Source organism: Mytilus trossulus, chromosome 6 (genome assembly GCF_036588685.1).
Source record: "Mytilus trossulus isolate FHL-02 chromosome 6, PNRI_Mtr1.1.1.hap1, whole genome shotgun sequence".
Classification (NCBI taxonomy): domain Eukaryota; kingdom Metazoa; phylum Mollusca; class Bivalvia; order Mytilida; family Mytilidae; genus Mytilus; species Mytilus trossulus.
Genome location: NC_086378.1, coordinates 56941913 through 56964652, shown reverse-complemented (window position 1 = coordinate 56964652; position 22740 = coordinate 56941913). Strand labels below are relative to the sequence as shown.

At 31.8% G+C, this 22740-nt stretch overlaps 2 protein-coding genes across 2 annotated transcripts; one reads left to right on the top strand and one right to left on the bottom strand.

Annotated features, from left to right (window-relative positions):
* Positions 1-1051: 1051 nt before the first annotated feature.
* LOC134722834 (solute carrier family 22 member 21-like) lies at positions 1052-8461 on the top strand. The gene is made up of 5 exons (XM_063586464.1): positions 1052-1173; positions 5417-5499; positions 5829-5946; positions 7334-7406; positions 8246-8461. The coding sequence occupies exons 2-5, from the start codon at positions 5439-5441 to the stop codon at positions 8459-8461; spliced, it is 468 nt and encodes a 155-aa protein (XP_063442534.1). The 5' UTR covers positions 1052-1173; positions 5417-5438.
* Positions 8462-11439: 2978 nt separating this feature from the next.
* On the bottom strand, positions 11440-21853 carry LOC134723573 (uncharacterized). The gene is made up of 7 exons (XM_063587148.1): positions 21744-21853; positions 19081-19173; positions 18089-18157; positions 17102-17149; positions 16397-16478; positions 13305-13339; positions 11440-11818 (listed from the first exon to the last, which is right to left on the bottom strand). Exons 2-7 carry the CDS (start codon positions 19157-19159, stop codon positions 11802-11804), a joined length of 330 nt encoding a protein of 109 aa, XP_063443218.1. The 5' UTR covers positions 19160-19173; positions 21744-21853; the 3' UTR covers positions 11440-11801.
* Between the last annotated feature and the right edge of the window lie 887 nt (positions 21854-22740).

Here is a 22740-nt window from a genome sequence, read left to right as displayed (position 1 = left end):
ATCAAAGCATTTATGATTAGTAATAGAGAATATTGTAGTCCCCTTTTTAGATAATTTTTTATATGATAGGGATAAACATCAATGTACGTTGATTTAAACAATAAGTCAGCAAAGCCTATGCATACTGTTTTGTTCTATGTTCATTATACTTTTTGATAAAAGGAGTAGGTCCAGTAAGGACCGATTTTGGCCTCAAGTTTCAGGTGCATCTGATGAAAGATTTTGACCACTTTTTAAACACTTAAGTGTCTATTTTAATTGATTATATCAGTTTATGTGAAAGATTTTAACTGATTTTGTCATGAAACCGATCCGATTCAAGCTCAAATATGAAAAATCTACCTAATATGCCAAAACATGTCATTTTCAAATGGTTTTAGTCAAAAATGAAAGTGGCCGCATCCGTGTTCATCCTCAACCTGTATTATCATCAAATACAACTTACATTTTAATATTATGGATGAACACGAATGCGGCCACTTTGATTTTACACGAAAACTGTCTAAAATTTAACTAAAATGCTAAAATTGTGAAGATTTCAGTAATTTAGGTTGACTCAGTGATGCTAGTACCTATTATTTGTGCATTGTATGGTCAAAAACAGCACATATTTATGTAGCAGAAGCATTTACTGTCCAATAAATAACCGGACCTACTCCTTTCGTTTATACGATACAGTACACAGACACAGTATTTAACAAAACAATGCGTATGTCTAGGTTTGAGAATACTTTTATCTAAACAACAGTTTTGAGAGGATCGATTTAAGAATATTCATCATTAAAGAACAATTGGTATTGTCATAATTCAACTGAGGTTTAAACATTAACGTGTTGCTTTGTCTTCCGTTTTATGTGTTGTGTTTTGTATACTTGATGTTATTTGTCTTTTTGGTCATTTTTGAATTTTTGCTTTTCGACTTATTAGATTGCATGTCCCTATTGTCGTCCTCCTCCCTTTTACATGTATAAGAAAACATCATTTTAACACTTCTATAATGTAGATAGTATACACGTATACTTCTTTATGCCTTTCCAGGACATCATGTGGATATGCCTATTACGCCATCAGTTTTGGTGTGCAGCAGCTATCCGGAAGTTTATGTTTGAACCTTTTTCTATTAAGTGCTGTAGAGATTCCGGCACAATCAGTTACTTGGTTCTTTAATCATTAGTAAGTATATATCTGCTGAATTTGTCCTTAAAATGAAGTTTTTTGTGTGTCTGCGTATTAAAGTAGAGAAAATGTAAGTCTGAAAAGTTATACTCCAACACCCCACTCTGAAGTATCTGTATTAAACACGGTTAAAATAGGACTTTCGTGAGACATAATTGTGTCTGGAAGACACAAACGTTACCCCCACAGACGACAGTTTTTTTTTATGATACATAAAGATAATACTGTGAGTACTTACAAGTCGACCTATGGTTCACTGAGGTATCCATAAAAGCTATGCACCTCTGACTCAAATGTATACTTTAAAAAATCAGGACAATGACCACATGCACACCTTCAATTTATGTACAAACATCCCGCAAAGTGAAAAGCTTCTAGCATTCAAACTGTTTGTAGAGTTATCCAAAACGCTATGCACCTCTTATGCGCGTAAATACTCAAACAATGACTAAGATCAACTATCGCAAAAAAGAAAATATCACCTGCGCACCTTCAATATATGTACAAACATCCTGCAAAATGAAAATGTCCTAAAAACAACACTGTAGAAAGGGGTTATCTGGAATAACTATATGGCATAATGTACGGACGCATGGACGGGAGGAAGGACGAACAGACGGATAGACGGAGGAATAGGGGTAAAACAATATGCCCTCAACTTTCAGTCGCAGGCGCATAAATTGTAGTAACAAAGGTGACTTTTTTAAGAATTGAATATATAAAAACCTTCAGTGACATATATGATTGATTTGTTGATTTACTGGATGCTAGTGCATTATTTCTGGTATTATCTATTACACTTTAACCTAAAACTTTATAAGTGAAGAAGTTATCGCCATTTTTCTAAGGTTATAAATCTATACACTTTAATGCTTTACATTTTTTGGGGCACACGACTTTTTACATAATTCTATTTTTTCGTAGATGTAGTACAGCTCATTACATCTAAAGAAATGTTTGCATATAGTGGGAGATATTAGCAGGCAAAATCGGGGGAATTGTGCAAATGACGATACCAGCATGAAAATTACCACAAAGTATCATTTTTATATACTTTTTAAGAAACAACTGCTGGCCATTAAAAAAAAATCAAGATGGCCACGGCCTTTTCTAAAATGGCTGTTTTAACAGTTTGAAATACTGATTTTTCTGAAAATCTGTTTTTTTTTTTTACCTTCTTGTAGTGAAAAACAGCTATCAAGTTTGATAGCTACCTTCCTTACATGTGAAAAATGTACTAGAAATGAATACTTGACATATCCAGGGTTTGCAAATGCGCGAAAATGTATCAAAATTCATGAAAAAACATTTGAACTATTTAACATAAATTTATGGTTTTGGAATTTGCAATGATATTATGATTTGGTTTGAAATGTATGTGTTTTGCTTGAATTGTATACATCGGCTTAAGAAAGCTAAACACAGAAATTATAATCATGTTATGACTCTGTGACGTACAATGATTTGATAGACTGGTGTAAGGAAATATAGTTTTCCGGAACACAGTTTAATTCCTGGCGTTCAATTATAAAATTATAACTTCTTGTGAATTTGGTAGTATCCTCATTTCATGAGTCAGATTTTGTACAAACAGTCCATATAAAGGATGATGCCATATTTATCAAGGTCCTGATCGTGTAAATTATTCTCGATCGTTACCGACCTTCTCTGAGATATGGCTTCCCTTCTCTAACATCACCCACAGTATTTGGCAAAACTTTAAGGAATTTTGGTCCTCAATGCTCTTCAACTTCGTACTTTATTTGGCCTTTTTAACTTTTTTGGATTCGAGCGTCACTGATGAGTCTTTTGTAGACGAAACGCGCGTCTGGCGTATAGACTAAATTTAGTCCTGATATCTATGATGAGTTTATCCACAGATGGCAATTGATTTTTATAAATGATCATTTCACAGTACGTAAAACCAGCAAATATTTGTCTTATAGCACAATTGATCAGGCAAAAAAGCCCAGAATAATGCAATTGTGAAGAGCGATGTTGTTAGGTCTAACCAAAGATCCCTTTTAGGCATATGGATGGTATCTGGACCAGAAGTCAGTGGACTATCAGATATTTTTGAAAGATCTAGTGGTTTGAAGCATTCTATAACAGATGAACGACTTAATGAACACTCTACAAAAAAACAAAAATGATTTCTTTAAAAAGATCAAAGGCAAACAATACGTATACCGTTTGAAGCAAATACAAAACGAAGGAGAACCTGTTTCTTATAACCAGATAAAAAAGAACAACTTCCTATTTTGTCTGTAAAATAAAACTGTAAACGTCTTTGTCAAAAACAAAGCTAGAGAACCTTAAAAGTGATTGCGATATCTTTTCTAGACTTTTATTTCTTGTCACAATATATAAATTGACTTGGAATGTTTCTGTTGTCATAAAAAATGAACTGCTCCTCCGCTTTTGTCTCAGGCTGTCACTTTAAACAGTGGTATTAAATCAATGCAAATTGGTATACTTGAAACAATTTGAGATTTGCTGATCCAAATTCTGACGCATTTATCGTTAGTGGGGCAGCAATGGTTTATTCCAGGCCACCTTGATGGACAACACTATTTGATGATTTTGCAAATAATGTCATACTGCCTTACATAAAATCTTGCATCGATCAGTATTCAAGAGTGGACATTGTATTTGATGTTTACTTAATGAATAATTTAAAGGCTAGATGTGACAAGACAAAAGCACGGTTCTTGTGCTAGACGTAAAGGTGTTGATTATACAATGTAGTAGAAGACCAGAGGAATGGAGTAGTTTTCTCTGTGAAGATGACAACGAAACGAAATTTTTCAAATTTCTTGCCGACATAATTGCTTCTTTAGAGATTAATAAGGATACTTTACAGCGACCCCTTGTAATCATGGAGAAGCAGAAACTCGAGTGTATGTCAATGTGTGGCATGATTATGGAAATTGTTGTAAAATGGTAATTTTAGGTAGAACTGATACAGGTGTGGTAGTATTAAGAATTGCAGCACTACCAAAATATGGTGGAACAAGCTTTGGGTAGGTTTTGGCAGGAATTGAGACTTTTGATGGCTTTCTGTACGTGACATATCAAATGCGTTTGGTCCTCGTGTAGCTACTTTTCCTTTCGTTCATGCATTCAGTGGATGTGATACTTTGTCGTATTTTCGTCGGAAAGGCAATAGGTCAGTTTGGATGACATGGAAAGTATTTCAAGATGTAAGGGACGTTTGTTTCTTCTCTGAAGTATAAAGACACACACATGGACATCATAGAAGCATTTGTTTGCATCATGTGTGACAGAACAACACCAACATTTGCTGCTAACGAGGCACGATGTAAATTGTTACCCAGGAAGCAGCGGCATCGTGATGCAGTTTTTTTCTCAGAGCACATTAAAAGAGAAGCATATCAAGGAGGACAAGTTTGGGCTCAGTCTGGTTTATGTATTCGACAGGTTCATGTACCTAGTCATTAACACTGGGTTGGGATGAAAGGAAAAAATTGATGACAGTTGGAAACCAAAAAGGACTTCTTCGTCTGCCGTTGCATCCTCCTGTCAGGAACTTATGAAATGTGAAGACAAAAAATCCAGCTGTGTTGACAACTGTAAATGATACTGTTTTGTCCTTCCTTGTACGGGTGTTTGTATTGGCTACTGTCAGATCATTATAAGATAAACAACCTGTCTTTCTAACAAAACTAGGCATGTAAACTTAACAAAGAATGTTATATCACTTGTTTAGTTGATGGAAATTATAAAAAAAACAAAATTTCTAAATTTTTGCCGCCATTTTGGAACCGGAAGTCACTCTTTTTTGTCATTTATGTGTTGTTTTGTCGTACTTTAGGAACTGTAATCAAAACTTACACTGGAATATACCTATAACACAGCTTTCAAAGATTTTCGAAATGTAGCCAATTGGATATGACGCCAATTGCAAAATGATCGGTGGTCATCTTGAAAAAATGAAAATTTTTGAATGCCAGTACCTGATTTTTTTTAATTATCATATAGTCAACCTTTATACCAAATTTCATGCTTGTATCACAATTTGCACAATTATGTCCATAATATCTCCCACTAATAGAAGTACAGCAACAATAAATTAAAATACGATATTTTATTGTTTTGAATGTTTTTAATCTTTTTTTTAAATTTTTATAATTGAACTTAATAGACTCAAACTGTATCTTTTGTGTATCTAGTTCATTTTTTTGTAACTATTTTCTGATTGATCGATTTATATTTTAAGCATTGGTAGAAAGAAGACAACAATGATGTTTTTCATTATAGCTTCATTAGCTGGTGTCGCCGTTGGAGTAATACAACTACTAGGTAAATTATGTAAATGAGAACATAAAAAATACCCAAACAATACAACAAATTGTGTATATGAAATATTATCTTATATCAGATGTGTAGTTGACATAATCTATAATTAAGATATTTTATTTGCGTTCAGTGGAAAATAATTCTTTTAAAGAAGACCACTATGGATACAATAGAAATGAAGGCGTGTGATGTAACACGATCCACATTAAAAGGGCATGACTTACAGTATACAGATGTTTGGGATAAATAACTTGTAAACCATTTTTTATCAATAAAGCTAGATCATCTTTTAATCTTAATTTTTGAAGTCATTCACATTTCTTTCTAATCAGAGATACCCAATAAAGGTCATCTTATCAACGGTTTTGCTTTGACGTCAAAACTTGGTGTTGCAGCGGGGTGGGCTTCGTTGATGCTTCTTACTTCAGAATCTTTTCCAACAGTTGTCAGGTATTGTACTTCTTTTCAATTTCTATTTTGTTTTACAATTTTCCTTGTCCTTTATTTATAATTTTGTTCGATATTAAAACCTGGAACACAAAAACTTGATAATGTTATTGTTTTTGACAGCACACAGAAAATTTCATTGGAATATAAAAGACACCAGCTAAAATTATAATTTGACATTTTTTTATCACATATTTTGTGCTGATATGTACGTTTTTGCATGGCTTATAATAGCCGGAGGTCAAGGTTTGTTATCAGCCCTCGGGGCCAATATCGGTATCATGCCTCGAAATCCACACCGAGCCCCCGAGTTTAACTTCCAATAACCTGTCAATCAAACACTATTTGTAAACAAGTTGTCATCCACAGCACCTAAACGATCAGGAGAGGTTTCTCACAGATTAAATGCATATGACGATGCATGTAAATTCATACAAAAAATGAAAAATGAGAACACAGTTTAAAAAATTAAGAAAGTTGCTTTCGTAGAAAAATGTCAAATTCTTTTTCAATGTTTACCATAATGGATTATAGATTATTACATGGCATCATCCCATGACCCATATCAAGCCCTTTGACTTGATATGAGAGTATAGGACTGATACCAGGGCCAATATGGAAAGTGTCATGCAATAATCTATAATCAGTTATGGTAAACAAGAATTTTGATACATGTAGTTGTTGTTGAATATGTGTTATTGCTATTCAAATGTGATTTTTAAAAACTGGAACATCGGACGCCAAAATTTAACATTGTTATCTTAAATACATCAATACATATTAAGTTTGCTTCATGAAGGCTTGTGTCAGTGTCTGAGCAAATACTTAAATTTGGTCATAATTCGTCAAAATCGCGTGTTTTTTTAGCATCATGAACGGACAATAACATAGCCTCGTGAACGGTCATAAGATTCAACATACCAATTAAACAAGCGTTAATTCGTCGTAGTTACTATACTATATATAAAAATATTAATTTTCGCGAACCATTTAGGTCACGGAAATTCCAAAATATGGCATCAGTAAGGAGAGTTGTGCAAATAATGTGAATACACAGAACCCCCATCCAAATTTTCTCTAGTATTTTCTCTAAAATGTATACATTCATCAACAACATGAATACTTTAATGATACGTCAGTATGTATAAAGGGTCTGATGAATATATTATCCTTATTTTCATCTGTTTTTACGTGTTGTAACATCAATCAATGAATAAAATGCCACTAATTAAAAAGGTTTTTTTAAGGACACTTGCAATATCCTCATTTTATATTTCAATATGCTATATGATAACAATATAAATGAAGGTTGGAAGCAAATAATAAAAACATTAATAAAAATCTATCGCTTATTCCTATGTAACACAAATATTATCTTTTTTTTTTACAGAAATATAGGATATGGAATTCAAAATTCAGTTTCACGCATTGGTGCCATGATAGCTCCTCAAATAGTGTATGTGGTATGTATTTTTTCTCATTTTAACAAGATTGATCACAGATCGAATCAAAACAGTCAGAAGGGAGACAATTTTCTTTTAAAACAACATAATCACAGATTAAGATATGTATCCATAGGTTATGAACGGTTTTCTGAACAGTTTGATTGTTTGATTCTTTTTGTAATCGCAAATACGTGCAAATGCAGTCTTATCTCAATAAGCTATATGAACTAGATATAACTATTCGACTAATCCGAGGTTCGAGTCATTACACGTTGAGCTAATTTTGTTTGTCTCTAAACAAACGGGAATTTTACGGGACTGACAAACTAGATCGAGTTATCTAATGTGATGACAGATGGACACACAGACTGAAGCTCGACTGAGTGTATTTATATTATGAATGTTTTCTGAAATACACAAATCCTTCAGACGAGGGCAGATAGAAAGACGTATCATAGTTAAATCAACAATACAAAAAATCTTACACATACATCATTTCTGTTTGTGAGCATACGAGTACAATTGTTACAAGGCATTTTTATTACAAGGCATTTACAATCAAAGAGCAGGCGGTCATACTGCATATATTGTTATTGAAATAAGTTGTGATATACCACAACAATAACACTTTTAGAACAATTTTTAGATCTGCAATTATATCCTTTAATAGACAAAAACAACATAAAAAAACAAAGCAAACAAGCACCATTACAAAATGGCGCATTTGGGGATTTCCTTTTTTTTAATTGTTAGCTAGATTTAATAAATTCGCACGTATTCAAATGTTAATCTTATAATGAAAAGAAGAGTTTAAAAAATATCCCTATCAATATTGTCTAAATTTATTTATTTTTAAGAGCCAACGTACTTCTGGAGTTATGTATTTCCTCTGCGGTGGTGTCATGTTCATTTCCATGCTTTGTCTGATCGGAGTTTCAGAAACTGGCAAAAAATCTCTTACGGACACCATTGAAAAGAAAGAGAAGATGTATACGAAGTCAGATGTCAGAGTAAAAACCAAAACAACAAAAGATAATAAAAGATTTGAATGTGAATATTCATCACACCTATAAATATTTGAGTCTTTGTAGTATTTTAGATGAAATAAATATGAAACAAAACAAAATATGCACGTTTTGTAGTCTTTTTATGTTTTCAATGCTATCATCGGTTAAGATTTTTAATGAACCAGATGTACATTTTTTTAAACTACTTCACTACTAGTTTTAAATGACTTGGATAGTAATTTTTATTGTATTTCCATAAAGCGAACACTGAAGCAACATTGAATTAATGTGTTTATCTAGCTCAGTCTTCTTTGTATTTTATTTTAAAATACATTTGTCCTGATGTAAGATTCTCAATGCTCTTCAACTTTGTACTTGTTTGGCTTTGTACATATTTTGATATGAGTGTCACTTATGAGCCTTATGTAGACGAAACGCGCGTCTGGCGTACTAAACTATAGTCCTGGTACCTTTGATAACCATTATAACTTATTTAAAGTCCCCATTCAAATGAGTTTAAAAATAATTTTGGATTTCAATGAGCTAAAGTTATATTCGTAGCACGGAAATAAAAATACTAAAATTCCTTACCCTGAGGACAACCGGAAATTTCAAACCGGTATTTTCCAAAATTTTGGTTATGAGGAATTCACCTAAACTATAAATATGTGTTCGGAACTTTTTAGATTCGTGACTGTAAAACATGCAAGAATGTTTATCGAGGTCAATCTATATTGAGGTATTTTAGTTGTCTTCATTCTACGTTGGAAATGTTTGCATTTGTGTATTAAGTCTAACATTTATTAGAGGAAACAACAAATCCTAAAACAGAAGTTACGACAAATTGCTTTATCATTAAATGTAATACAATTTTATGCTTTTGAAAAGTCTTTAATTCACTTAAGGTTTCTATTTGTTGATGAATAATCAGGATAAAAATTCAATAAATATTTCCCTGTATCTCAAATGACTACAATCGAATTGTCAAAATTGGTGAATCAGTGACACTATTTTTTTTTAAATCAAAGAAGATGAAAAAGAATCCATGTTAATAAAAATTAGAATAACAAGGATACCGAACTCAATGGAAAATTCAAAGCGGAAAATTGCAGACCAAAAGCTAAATCAAATCAACGGATCTATCTGAGTTTTCCTTCAAAGTTTGTGTTGTTTTGTTTGGCATTGGTGGTGTTGATGAGCACCATAGGTATATGCAATGATACATGATCTAACAATAATAGAAAATGTAAAAAAAGTTAAAGTGACAAAATACATACCACAAATAAAGCAGAGGGACACACCATGCATATGTGTGTGCCATTATCCCATTGCATCTGACTTCAACAATAAGGGTAATCATTACATAGGTTTGCTCAAACGTACAAAAGATGGAATCATTATGTTCCAATTATAGAAAGATGCCAAGGGCCTAATTTAAAGTCCCAAGTTGTTTCTCATTTCACTCATTTTTATTAGAGTTCAGATCGTTTCATTACGATAAGTTACTACTAGAAAATGTACTTCACATTGTGTAAAAGTGTACCATTTAAATTTAATTGTTTAGGAAGCCAAAAGGACAATTACATCACATTTTCAACTAAATCTACATTACACATTTAATAGTTATCAAAAGTACCAGGATTACAATTTTATACGCCAGACGCGCGTTTCGTCTACATAAGACTCATCAGTGACGCTCATATCAAAATAGTTGAAAAGCCAAATAAATACAAAGTTGAAGAGCATTGAGGACCAAAAAATCCAGAAAGTTGTGCCAAATACTGCTAAGGTAATCTACTCCTGGGGTAAGAAAATCCTTAGTTTTCGAAAAATTCTAAGTTTTGTAAACAGAAAACTTATAAAAATGACTTATGATTTATTTAAATGATTCTTATCATTAACTAAATCCATAAAGTTTATCACCATGTCAGATTATTTCGACACTATATATATTGTTGAAAAGAATATGTTTGATTGTTGAGGGTTGTTTAGATTTTTGAGGGATAATTTGTTAGTAGAAAAAAACATACCGTTTTATTAGAAATATTGTCAAAGATAGTTTGCTTGGGAGAAAACATCTCTGTCAGGAGATTGGATTTCAGGGGGAATCACTGCATAATAACTGCATGATTGCTTCAATGGTTGAACATGGATGCTATTTAAACTAATTTGCTTTTATCATTCTTTATCAACCTCTGACGCATAGTCTAAAAGCGTAATCGTAAAAATAGCAAATGACCATAGATTGATGAACATATGTTATTAACCAAAGGAGAAGGTCCAGTAAGACCCCTTTTTGGATCTAAAAATATAGCAGTTTTACCAAAATTGTTAAAATGTAAACTGTTAGATATTTATTTAACAGTAGAATGCTTCTGCTACATAATTATAGGCTGTTTTTGACAAAAACAATGCACATATATCGGGAACCAGCACCATTAAGTCATGCTAAATTACTGAATTCTTCACAATTATATCATTTTAGTAAAATTTAAGACGAAACGAAACGAAACAATAACGAAAGTGGCCGCATCCGTGTTCATCTTTAATATTGAAATGTAAGTTGTATTTTATGATAATTCATAACATATATAAAGGTTGAGGATGACCACGGATGCGGCCACTTTCATTTTTGACAAAAACCATCTGAAAAGTTACATTTTTCGGCATATTTGGTAGATTTTTCATATTTGAGCTTAAATCGGATCGTTTCCAATGACTAAATCAGTTAAAATCTTTCATATTTTATATATAATGTATTCATTGTGTGCTGTTTTTTTATTCAGATGATTGATTTTTGTCACATAATTTTTTTACCATCAATCTGTGGTCATTTGCTTTGATTTCGATTTCCATTTTTTCTCTCTCAGAGAAATAAAGATAACAGGAAAAGGGGGCACGGGGAGATAAATTCAATACAAATAAGCGTCGGTTACACATGATGAGTTCGCAAATCTCAATCACTGTACGACATGATTAGCGTAAAATCCTTTTGATATGTCGTAAAATAAAAAAAAGCATTACATGCATGTACCTTTGTTTATTATTATGATTGTGCATTATGATTTTATAAATATAACAAAAACACATAACGGTGAAACATATGTTTACTGTACAGAGTGCTTTCACAATAAGATTTTTTGTTTGTTCGTGACCACACCAACACAGTTAACTACTTTAACCAAACAATCAAACCAGAAATATGGAATCAACTAAAAACAAACAAACTGTTGCAGAAAATACTATATTCCTCTTCTCGAAACATTTGGCAGCATGAATACATGTAAATGACTCTATTTTCAAAAGATATTAGTTTTCAAATGGAAATTGAAATCACAGAAACACATACAAAGGGATCTGTCTCTAACGGTTCTTATCAGTTTAGAGGTATCTTTCTTCTTTGATGTTATGAATCTGTTCTACCTGGAGAAAAAAATTAAACTACTAAAACCTTGTCATACAGTTATATCTATATATATGTATTAAAAATAAGGTACTAGAATATCAATATGAAATGCAAGAATTGTTCTCGATCGTCGATTGACAAATTGTATTTAAGAGGAGAAGAATAAAATCATAACAACATTAAAAGGTCTTATCCCGAAAAGTGGAAAGATCTAATTGAACTTTTCGAATGTTATTCGTCAAATTAAATTCTTATTAATTTTATTTATAGTTTTGTTTTCATATTGCACCGACAGAAATTTATGTTGAAAACTTTTAAAACCATTGATTATGTTAATAAAATTAAAGTGGGACGAAAGATATCAGAGGGACTCCAAAACTCATAGATCGAAATAATGGAGAAGACAAACAGACAAATAATAGTACAAATGACACAACAAAGAAAACTAAAGACTAAGTAACACGAACACCACCAAACACTGGGATTGACCTTAGGTAATATTAACGGTACGTTCGTACCGTTCCAGATGCAAATTTTGACAATTGATGTCCGTACCCAAAGTGTCATAATTTTGTCAACATCGGCATGGAATCAGATGATTGCCTTACAGAAATTCAATGTTCAATTTAATGTAACGTACAAACAACTTGAACATACTTCAAGGAACCAAAAATACAATGGTACCAATATTTTACTCAAGTCGGCACTTCTTCAATTCTTGTGACATTAGTAGTGCTCGATAACAACTATTTGAATATCCAAAATCTAAAACAAATGTTGAAAGCCGACCAAACCAAAATGTATAGCCAATCCGTGCAATCAGAATTTTGCACGAGGGAGATACATTTCTTTATCTAAATTTTGTTTAAAATCATTTAGCAAATTGTAATTCATGATTTCTTTATTGCGATGTCAGTACTGAAGTATCGGCTGCTGAGCAGGTACATGTATTTCCACAGGAATTTACATTCGACCAGAAGAAGTATCAACCTATTACTATTAATAATATAGCGGTAGACTTTTAATGTATCCGATGCTCTCTTTCATAAAGCTAGATACCAAGATTCGTATTTTTATGCGTTTTTCGAGTACTGTCTGCTACATGTAGCTGGACTGGTTTAGCATTTGGGACATTATACCGTAGCGATATCGACTTAGTAGTAGCCATAACAGTAATAGTAGCAATCGAACTGTACATGTTTAAACCTGTCGCATTTTTCTGCCTATCCCAAGTCAGGAGTTTCGGGCTGTTGTCTCGTGTGGTTATTAATTTTAGTTTCTTGTGTATATTTTGGAGTTTGTTGGACGTTTATTATCACTGGACTAGTACACATTTTTGTTTAGGGGCCAGCTGAAGCACGCCTCTGGTTGTAGAAGTTCTCGCTGCTTTGAAGACCCATTTGTAACCTTCGGCTGTTGTCTGCTCTTTGATCGGGTTGTCGTCTCTTTGACAAATTTCCCATTTCCATTCTCAATTTTATGTTGACAATCTTGTAGACTTACCCTCAACTTGTTCCTCATTGCTAACACTTCTGCAACTACAAAAGAAATTGAACCTATTGCAGTTAATAAGAGTAGGCTTTAAATTAGACCGTAAGTTTTCTCGTTTGAAATGGTTTCACATTGTCATTTCAGCTGACTATGCGGTATGTGTTTTCCTCATTGTTGAAGGCATGACGATTACCTATAGTTGTTAATTATTTCTGTGTCATTTTGGTCTCTTGTGAAGAGTTTATTAGCAATCATACCACATCTTCTTTTAATATTTGATTAACAACTTGGTAACTCTTGTCAATTTACTATTTGATTATCATATATGGTTTTATACTCTGTTCATAAAATAATGACAAAGTCATTTATATGTTACTATTTCATAAAATTTTGCTTAATTGTTTGGATTAGGAATACAGTTCTCACAGAACGCAAACGCATATTATCTAAATACTGAAAACTCTACGGAGTATTCATATAATGTAAATTCATGCAAAAATTAATATGTGATTATATTTATGAAGCATGTCATTTCCAAAGGCGCTGTGGTGACATGAATGTAAAAATGTAAAAGTCTTTTATAAGTGCTTGATTGAAAGTGACTTTTTTAAGGTACGAATCATACTTTGCACAATCATATTTTCATTTGAGAAAAATTCTCAAAACGAGATTAATCTGCAGTTGCATTATTCGAGATAAAGCAGTTATCAAAGACAAATGTTATAATTTAACTGACACCATAGCAATACCAACTGTTTCTTAAAATATTGTATTTTGTCGATTTGTCAAGCATTTATTTATGATAACGTATTTGATGTACTCGGTAAGAGAACTATTGCAGCCTATGGTGCGTGTTTTTCACAAAGAGAGCATTTGGGTGACCAAAAGTAGCTATTGTTAATCTTGAATCCAATATCTGATGATATTGTTAAATGCACACTACTGTTAGTTGTGAATATATTATCCCAGTAACCAAAGGAAAGAACAGGTAATTTGCTATTTGTTAAAAAAAGTTCTCGCAGGTTAACGTATGGGACTACTATTATCAGCGGAGTTCCAAAATAGTTGTTAATTCTGTGGTTAGTTTTGTTGTTAAGCTTTCCAGTGTTTTGAAAATAAAACAAACTGTTTAAGGCATTAACAACAATTTCGTTTGGATCGTGGCATGCGTGAAGAGAGGAAATAGAGCATCCTCAACCTTATGCTTCTTGCTATTGTTATAAGTCTGCGCTTTGTACTTCTAAGTTTTTGAAATGCTCTTCTAAATGCAAATGCGATAGGCATTGCATGGTCCATTTTGATTGAGTCTTCCGTGTAAGTCCATCTGTATTGCGATTAACTGCTTATATCAGTAACATGAAGCTCTTCTGTAAGTTGATAGGCTGAGTTTGAGGTACAAACTATGTAGAAAATTGCAGTTTGAAAATCCTCAGGCGACTTTGACCTGTTGTTGCGCGTTGTTATGATTATATTGCTTTTGGTAATATAGCTCCTAAAGTATCTAGTCCTCGGGTTTTAAACATTTGATTCAAAGGTTTATGATGAAGATTAATTCACAAAATCCATACGACGTGTCAAATTGAAAGTATTATTTTCTTTTTCGACCGTTATCAACCAACTGTTTTGTTGGTTTATTTTTCACGATGGAAGGGTACCGGCCAATTCATATATATAACGATGCGACGAACAAGATCAATCGGTTGGTTTGTAATGTTTATACTTAAAACCCTCGTGATTACGTCTGTTGAATACACATGATAAGTTCGCCGAATGATACAAACCAGACTAATTTTTTCATGTTCTAAACTTTAAGTAACCAAGTATTGTTTTCTGTACAAAATATAGATTTGAGATTAACTTTGCTATTGAGAAGAGAAAACTTAGTTTCTAAATAACTTCAACATTAATAAACAGACAGTTTTAAAAGGTTTTCTAATAAATCCTGTAAATACTGACTTCTGACACGATGATACACTCCGGGACTGATATTCAACTAACAGATGTATCGACCAAGCGCGATAAAAAAAAACTTATAGTTGCATGGGTTCGTAACGCTTTTCTAGGATATATTCTCACCATGAACTTTTAATGCAAAATATTCTAAAGTCAAGGATGTATAAGAACCTAATGAGTTAAAGAGCTATATGACTAAAAATGATCTTGATATGAATAAAAGCCAAATTCATATTACGTCAACTTATAAATAAGTAATTGAGTACCCTCCCCCTTCCCCGAAGGCCTGATAATCCACAAGCAACGATAGCAACTAAGTGCCAAAATAAAAGAAAAAGAACGCTTGTCAACTTTGACTGAGATAGTTCAAACTTTAGTTTCTTAATACTTCCATGATTTGTCAATGATCAGTTTTAGAACTTTTTGTGTAAATCATAACAGAAAAGAAGAATGAATACTGGCCTTGTGATAGCGTCAGAGTATGATAGCCATCCGTAAATGAATTGACACATGATCAGTATTAAATGAAAAACAAAACTTTATTTATTCGTGCAATTGAAGTACTTCTATATTCATCCTTATCAGGAACATGCTAATTGGATTTTGTAATGCCTTGAATGTATAAGAACCGAAAACGTTGACGATCAGTTGACGATACCCTCGGAGAATGATAGTCCACCAGCAAAGGTATTGACAACGTATTGTAGTAAATAAGAGGAACTCCATATAAATACCAGGAATTGAATATTATAAACCAGATGCGCATTTCTCGATCAAAAACGCTCGAATCAAAATAGTTGAAAAGGCAAAATAAATACAGTACCAGCTCAAAGAGCTTTGAGTACCAACATCTCAACCCTTTATTGGTCCATGTGTGCAGCGTCTTTCTTTATTAACCTTCATCGAGAACTTTAATACGCACTTGTATAATCTGTTTTTTGTAGATATTGGAATGGTGTGATATTTCGATGAATAATTTATATTGATGTTTATTTCATTTTCATTTTGTTTTTTAGGGCTTAACGATCTTGTTTAATTTTTAGTATTATCCCGAATATGACGCTTATCAATAAATAAAAAAAGTTCTCAAATGTCAGAAATAGAATCTGACAAATCAGTTTTTCTGTCACAATTTCTTTTTATATATTTACCTCACTACAAGTGCAGCCAAAAAAAATGTTGCTAGACAAGCCAATTCATGTAGTGAAATCTGTGAATTCTTGCATTTCTGTTCTGAAATTCAAGATAATGATGCAACATAAACAATTATGACAGGGGTATTAGTTATTCTAAAATGAATTGTTTTCCTTACTTAATACACTGGGTTGTGTTTTCTATAATACATTAGTTCCGTCAATTATGTTCGTTTTTGTTGTTTCCAGTTTTTTCGCCATATGAACGTTACTTGTACAAGCTAATATTGTGTTGTGATTACTCAGTATACACAAAAGAGATTCTACCCTTTTTCGTACAATATATGTTTTGTTTGTTTGTTTGTTATACACTTAGGTATGTTAAGGAGTAAAAGGAAAAACAATGTAATTGTTAAACAACCCACACAATCATTATTAGTTAATATTCATAATCTGTTACGCAATTAACATTTTAAATATTGAAAATACTATAAGTTACGCGTATTTTTAATTATTCATATCACAATCATAATTAGTTACCATTCATAATCTGTCACGCAATCTTATTTTAAATATTGAAAATACTTTAAGTTACGTGTATTTTTAATTATTTATATCACTTTGATATCAGTACTGAAATATTTAGGTGCCTTTCAATATAAGTGTTGGCAAGTATTGCAAATAAATTGCACAACAGTTCAAATTTTCAATAATGGTACTTACCTTTTGCATCAAGGATATCAAACCAAATCCAGGGTTGTGAATTATTGACTGAAAGGAAAAAAGGACTGTCTAGTATTATTTGGGGATTTTTAATATTGTAGGCATTCTTGTGTGATGTTCTGAAGAATATAAACCAATTTGATTGTACATTAGTTTCCAATTATCCTCCTAATTGCAGAAAGGTCACCAAAACTGAAAGGTCAAATTTGGCATTTTTGTAATCAATTTAGGGTGTCAAAGCATTCCAAGAAAATGAGATTTGTATTTGTTTTCTAATTTTGGCTTCCTAACCATCGCTGTAGATATATTTACAAAAAAATCCAAAAAATCGATGGCAAATAAACTTGTCTTCATTAATTGTATTCATCTTTCCGTCATAGTTATAGATAAGGGCGATTTCAATGTTTTTCACTAGGTCGCAGGAATCTAAAATTAAAATAGTGTTAAAAGTTGACCAGTTAGCATGACAATATTTATTAAAATAATAAATGTCTTTTCAAAACAAACAAGAGAAGATTGGTTTAAATTTAATGGGCATTTTATACTTAACTTAAAGCAAAATGTTTTCCTCGCTACACAGATTACTTTATTGAAAAGTAGCACATTTTGCATTTTCAATAACTCTTGATTTTCATGGAAATCATTTCATGAGAAAACCTCATTTATATTTATAATAAACCCCTTTATAATGATATATTTTATTTTTATAATGTTATCAATGTAGAGTATAAAAAAAATTATAGGTATGTCTTTTGTTTTGGAATAATTTGACATTTTTTATTGACGCTAAAGTGTCTTTTATGCAAATTAGTTAATTCTAATTAATAAAGATAGATGCAACGATAACGGAAATTAACATATCACATATCTTCGATCCTGTCGCGGTGTAGATTATTGGAATATATATAAAAAATAATTACAGAGTGTCTAGATTGACCAAAAATAGGCCTTGCGATATACATTAACTTTCTATGTTAAATCACTTACCATTAGCTTTAGAAGTAACTGAAACTTTATATCCTCCTTCTTCCAGTTCAAAGGGTAAAGGTAGAATGTCTGCAACAATCAATAAAGGTAAACAAAACATTGACGGTACCTATTAAATTGCGCATGTTGCACATGACGCCTGTCTCTAAAGTGGTCTAAAGGTCAAAATATTTGAGAATCCAAAGTTAGTTAAAAAATGGAAATGCTGATAGAAGCAACAAACATAAGTAGTGCCGAAGCTGGGCAAGGAACCATATCGTCGAAGGAGGGATGAGTATTTCCAAATCTACAATTATTTACAAGCTTTTGTAACGGTTATTTCAATGAGATACCTTTCGCTCGACATTCATATTTTCGTCGATTACAAGAAATAACTACATTTCCATTCAAAGAGTTAGTTCCACACGAAATTTCAATTTTTCTTACATATCAAAATGTCGAGAACCATAAATAGTTATCAAAGGTACCAGGATTATAATTAGTACGACAGACGCGCGTTTCGTCTTCATAAGACTCATCAGTGACGCTCATATCAAAATATTTATAAAGCCAAACAAGTACAAAGTTGAAGAGCATTGAAGATCCAAAATTCCAAAAAGTTGTGCCAAATACGGCTAAGGTAATCTATGCCTGGGTTAAGAAAATCCTTAGTTTTTCGAAAAAATTGAAAGTTTTGTAAACAGGAAATTTCTACAAATGACCACATCATTGATATTCATGTCAACACCGAAGTGTTGACTACTGGGCTGGTGGTAGCATCGGGGACGAAACGTCCATCAGCAGTTGCATCGACCCAGTGGTATAAATAGTTATCAAATTAAAGGTACCAGGATTATAATTTAGTACACCAGACGCACGTTTCGTCTACATAAAAACTTTCAAAATTACTTATCTTATGTTATCGATTCTCGCTGATGAAATATTTTTATTTGGAAGTCGCAGATAAAAATGAGAATATGACTGATACAAAGTCTTTTTACACCATAACTTACCTTTGGGTTTGGCCGGAAATGATACATTAATTCCTAACACAAATGGGATTACAAGAATGAAAATTAACTTCAACAGCATCGTTCCTCAACAATCTGGAAAAGAAATTTATAACATTGATCTTTGTTTTGTAGTAGAAACTTACCTTCACGTTATATCCACTGAAACTGTGACGGTTTTTTAAATTGTCGTCTTGATAAATCGTACTTTTGCAATCAATTATGAAGAATTATCTAACTAAATCAAATAGATTAACACAATGGAATCGACTTGAAATAAGAATTGAATAAATAATGTTTGGTTTTTTTTAGAATTTGATATTTTCAATTACATGTGGGAACCACGTTGGTAAAAAATTACTAAAAAGGGACGCTTTAATTATTTGAAAAAAATGGATAGTAGTGTTGCTTTGGAGGCTTGTTACGGTGTAAAATTCCAAATGCTCTGGTATATCATTACCAAAAAGGACTCAAAAAATGTTAACCTAATCCTAATCAAAGATGCAAAGATAGTTCTTATAAGTTTTGCTGTAGAAAACTTAATACAACTTGATATATAATCCTTATTACTATATTTGGTCTTACTGTAAACTCCGTTATTTTAGACACGATCAAATTTTAAACTCATTGGTCCTTTAAATAAACTTATCGCTGTAGGTTATCGATCAAACACAGTAGACACATCTTTGAATAATGTCTCCATTACCCTGGGATGCTACAGAAGTTGCGTGTTCAAGTCGTGAATCTGTAATTTAGTCGTTGACGATGGTTGCTGTTTCAAATATTTGTTTGCCATTATATTGTTATTCCTATATATTAGGCCGTTTGCTTTCTCAATTTTTCATTTTAATTTTTTCAAACCAAAACTTTTTTAGCGTGCTATAAAGTAATTCGTTTTTTAAGACTGTATTGACAATGTGCGTTGTTGTTGTTTTTTGGGGTTTTTTTAAACTTTTTTTTAGGTGTGGGGTGTTGGTGATTTGTTTGGTCTAAATTAGCGTCCAGTGTGTGTATGGTGCCCATTTGTCTATGCACACACTGTCTAATTGACGGACTATTTAGACGTCTGAACTCCGAAAAACATGGGTAATGGTTTTGTTTAAATATTAGTTTTCTTACAATTGATGTATTTCCATCGGTTTTAATTTGTAACCCGGATTTTTTCTCTCTTTGATGGCTTTTGAACACCAGTATACTACTGTTGCGTTTATTAACAAATACATATACAAATCAATAATTGTAAAGCTCATATTTGGCCATTGTTTGATGATTAAAATTGAGACTAGAAATTGGAATTTGTCGAAAAGAACACAACCTGATGAAAGAGAAGAAAATAGCCGAAAGCTACAAAAGAGTCTTCAATAAAAATAGCAAATCCCAAAATCTGAAGACGGGTTTTGGTTGCTCCCTAAACAAAATTGTTACTTTAGTGAAAATCGATGTCATACAAAACTCGAAACCAAATAAATACCAAAATATGCCATATTTTAATGACCTTATAATAGTAGCGTAAATAAATCCTTTCAGAGTGTGTTTGTTTAAAGGTTTAGTTAGTTTTTGATTTGAATGACAGCATTTTGTGCTTCGTAAAAAATGTTACCATAAAAGATTGGATGTGAAATACCAGAACTTATAAGATGTCTGCATGTTCATTTACGAACGATGTCCATGTACGAAAACCCTGATGAAATTATTTTTTAGTTTTACAGATATGTTTTTCGTTCAAATGAAATATATTATTACATAGACAAGCGAATCGCACAAGTTGAGATATTATAAACACCATAAGATGGCATGTGGAAAAGGGATCGTCAATATCTAAAAATGAATAGTTAACAATAGGGAAGAAAAAATATCTTTTTTATAATAAATTTGGGTATTTTATTAGCTTCCCGTTAAACATATAAAATATCAAAATTCAGGAAAAGAAGTGGTTTTAGTCCTGGTATCTATGTTATTCATAGTTAGTACTAGCTTTATTCAAAGTCAGTTCAGTAAATCTCTTTAGTGTATATACTGTAGTCGTCATTAATAAGAGCCAATATATCATCCAAATATTGTTGCATTATATGGAGCTATCGGTATGGAAGTGATTAATAAACTTGATCAGTAATGAAAGACATTTGCTTAGGTTATAGTAGAAACTGACGTTATGACACTCTCCAGTTTATTGTTTAATAGTTTAAGTTGGTTAAATTTTAGAACACTAATTCAATATCAAAAGGCAATACTTGTATTAAAATAATTTTTTCATAAATAATTCGGAGCGTTCTTTCATTTTACTGATATTCAAAATTATATTTACGTTCAGTTGATAAAAACTTTTAAAATTTCCGAAGCTAAAACAAAACTTTTTGAAGAAAAAAATTGTGTTTTCTGGTTTTCAAATAAGGAACAGTTTACAAATTGAAATCAAGACGAGTAAAACACTTGTCTCTTTTTAAACAAAATGTTACAAATTTTTCATGAATAGGTCAAATTAATATGCTTTTTCATTAATTTCTTTATAAATGGTATATCATGTTTCTATCATTATAAAATGTCTTGTACTTTATTATTTTGAAGACTCGCATGTAGATAAGTTTTATGTAATGAGATTTTCTATAAGAAAGTTATTTATTTATTTATAGTGTTTCTAATGTATAAAACTATCTTAAATTACTCACGGTGGTGTTCCTGACAACTCTTTGGATGATGTTTTACTATATATTATACCTTCACGAATTCTTCCTCTATTGAATGGAACCAAGCGCGTCATGGTTTTATTTAGAATAGCCGTTTCCGTTTTTTGTTTTTTTGTAAATTAAACTATTTTTAGACCCCAAAAAATCCCAAATATGAATAACTGTACATGTGCATCTGTTATTTAAATTCGTCAATAATCTATTATTTTTTTATATTTCGGGTGTAGAAACGAAATTACATTATATGATTATAAACGGTATTTGATAATAATTAGTTATTTACTACATGTATGTTTTGTTTGTAACTATTCTATCCTATTTATTGATGTTTACGTCATTTATTACACTTCAATATGACTAATGGTTAAAACACCTGAAGAACTAGTAGTACGGTGACCAGACCCAAAATTTTTAAATTTTTAATCGTCAAACATCCTATATGGCTTTTTATATAACATTGGATTCAGAAAAAGTAGTACTTTTGGGATATCGATGTCGTCAAAAAGAAATGTAGTAACAATTTTGCATGAATTAACGTCTAAGATCAACATATTGTTTTCTTTTTTTCTTTCTATATTTTCAAAATTGAAAGATATCAGCAGCATTTTGTGTTAAATTTTAAATCAATTGATTTTGAATTATCTCGAAAATGTAAAAAAAAAAAAGGAATTTATTACTTAGTAATTGATTAATCCTGAAAATTGGCGTTTTTCAAACACTTGTTCTTTTATACAAGATCAATACACATTCCGTTACAGTTACAGTAGTTACCTTGTCGGGTGACATCTAACCTCAGCAATAAATGATAAATGTTGTTTTCAATTAAAGCCTTCTATCCCGAACGTTTATTTTGCAAAAGCTCATGTATGTAAAAGAGGGACGAAAGATACCAGAGGGACAGTCAAACTCATAAATCGAAAATAAACTGTCAACTTCTGGCTAAAAAGAAATGAAGACAAAAAGACAAACAATAGAACAC

What these genes read in the sequence shown, in the direction of transcription:
- LOC134723573 (XM_063587148.1), bottom strand. Translation starts at nt 19,159, where the DNA reads ATGCTGTTGAAGTTAATTTTCATTCTTGTAATCCCATTTGTGTTAGGA. An exon ending in ATTTCCGGCCAAACCCAAAG is followed by an intron (nt 18,158 to 19,080) that starts GTAAGTTATGGT and finishes TGATTGTTGCAG; the next exon opens with ACATTCTACCTTTACCCTTT. An exon ending in TGATATCCTTGATGCAAAAG is followed by an intron (nt 16,479 to 17,101) that starts GTAAGTACCATT and finishes CTTGAATTTCAG; the next exon opens with AACAGAAATGCAAGAATTCA.
- LOC134722834 (XM_063586464.1), top strand. Translation starts at nt 5,439, where the DNA reads ATGATGTTTTTCATTATAGCTTCATTAGCTGGTGTCGCCGTTGGAGTA. An exon ending in TGGAGTAATACAACTACTAG is followed by an intron (nt 5,500 to 5,828) that starts GTAAATTATGTA and finishes CTTTCTAATCAG; the next exon opens with AGATACCCAATAAAGGTCAT. An exon ending in TCTTTTCCAACAGTTGTCAG is followed by an intron (nt 5,947 to 7,333) that starts GTATTGTACTTC and finishes TTTTTTTTACAG; the next exon opens with AAATATAGGATATGGAATTC.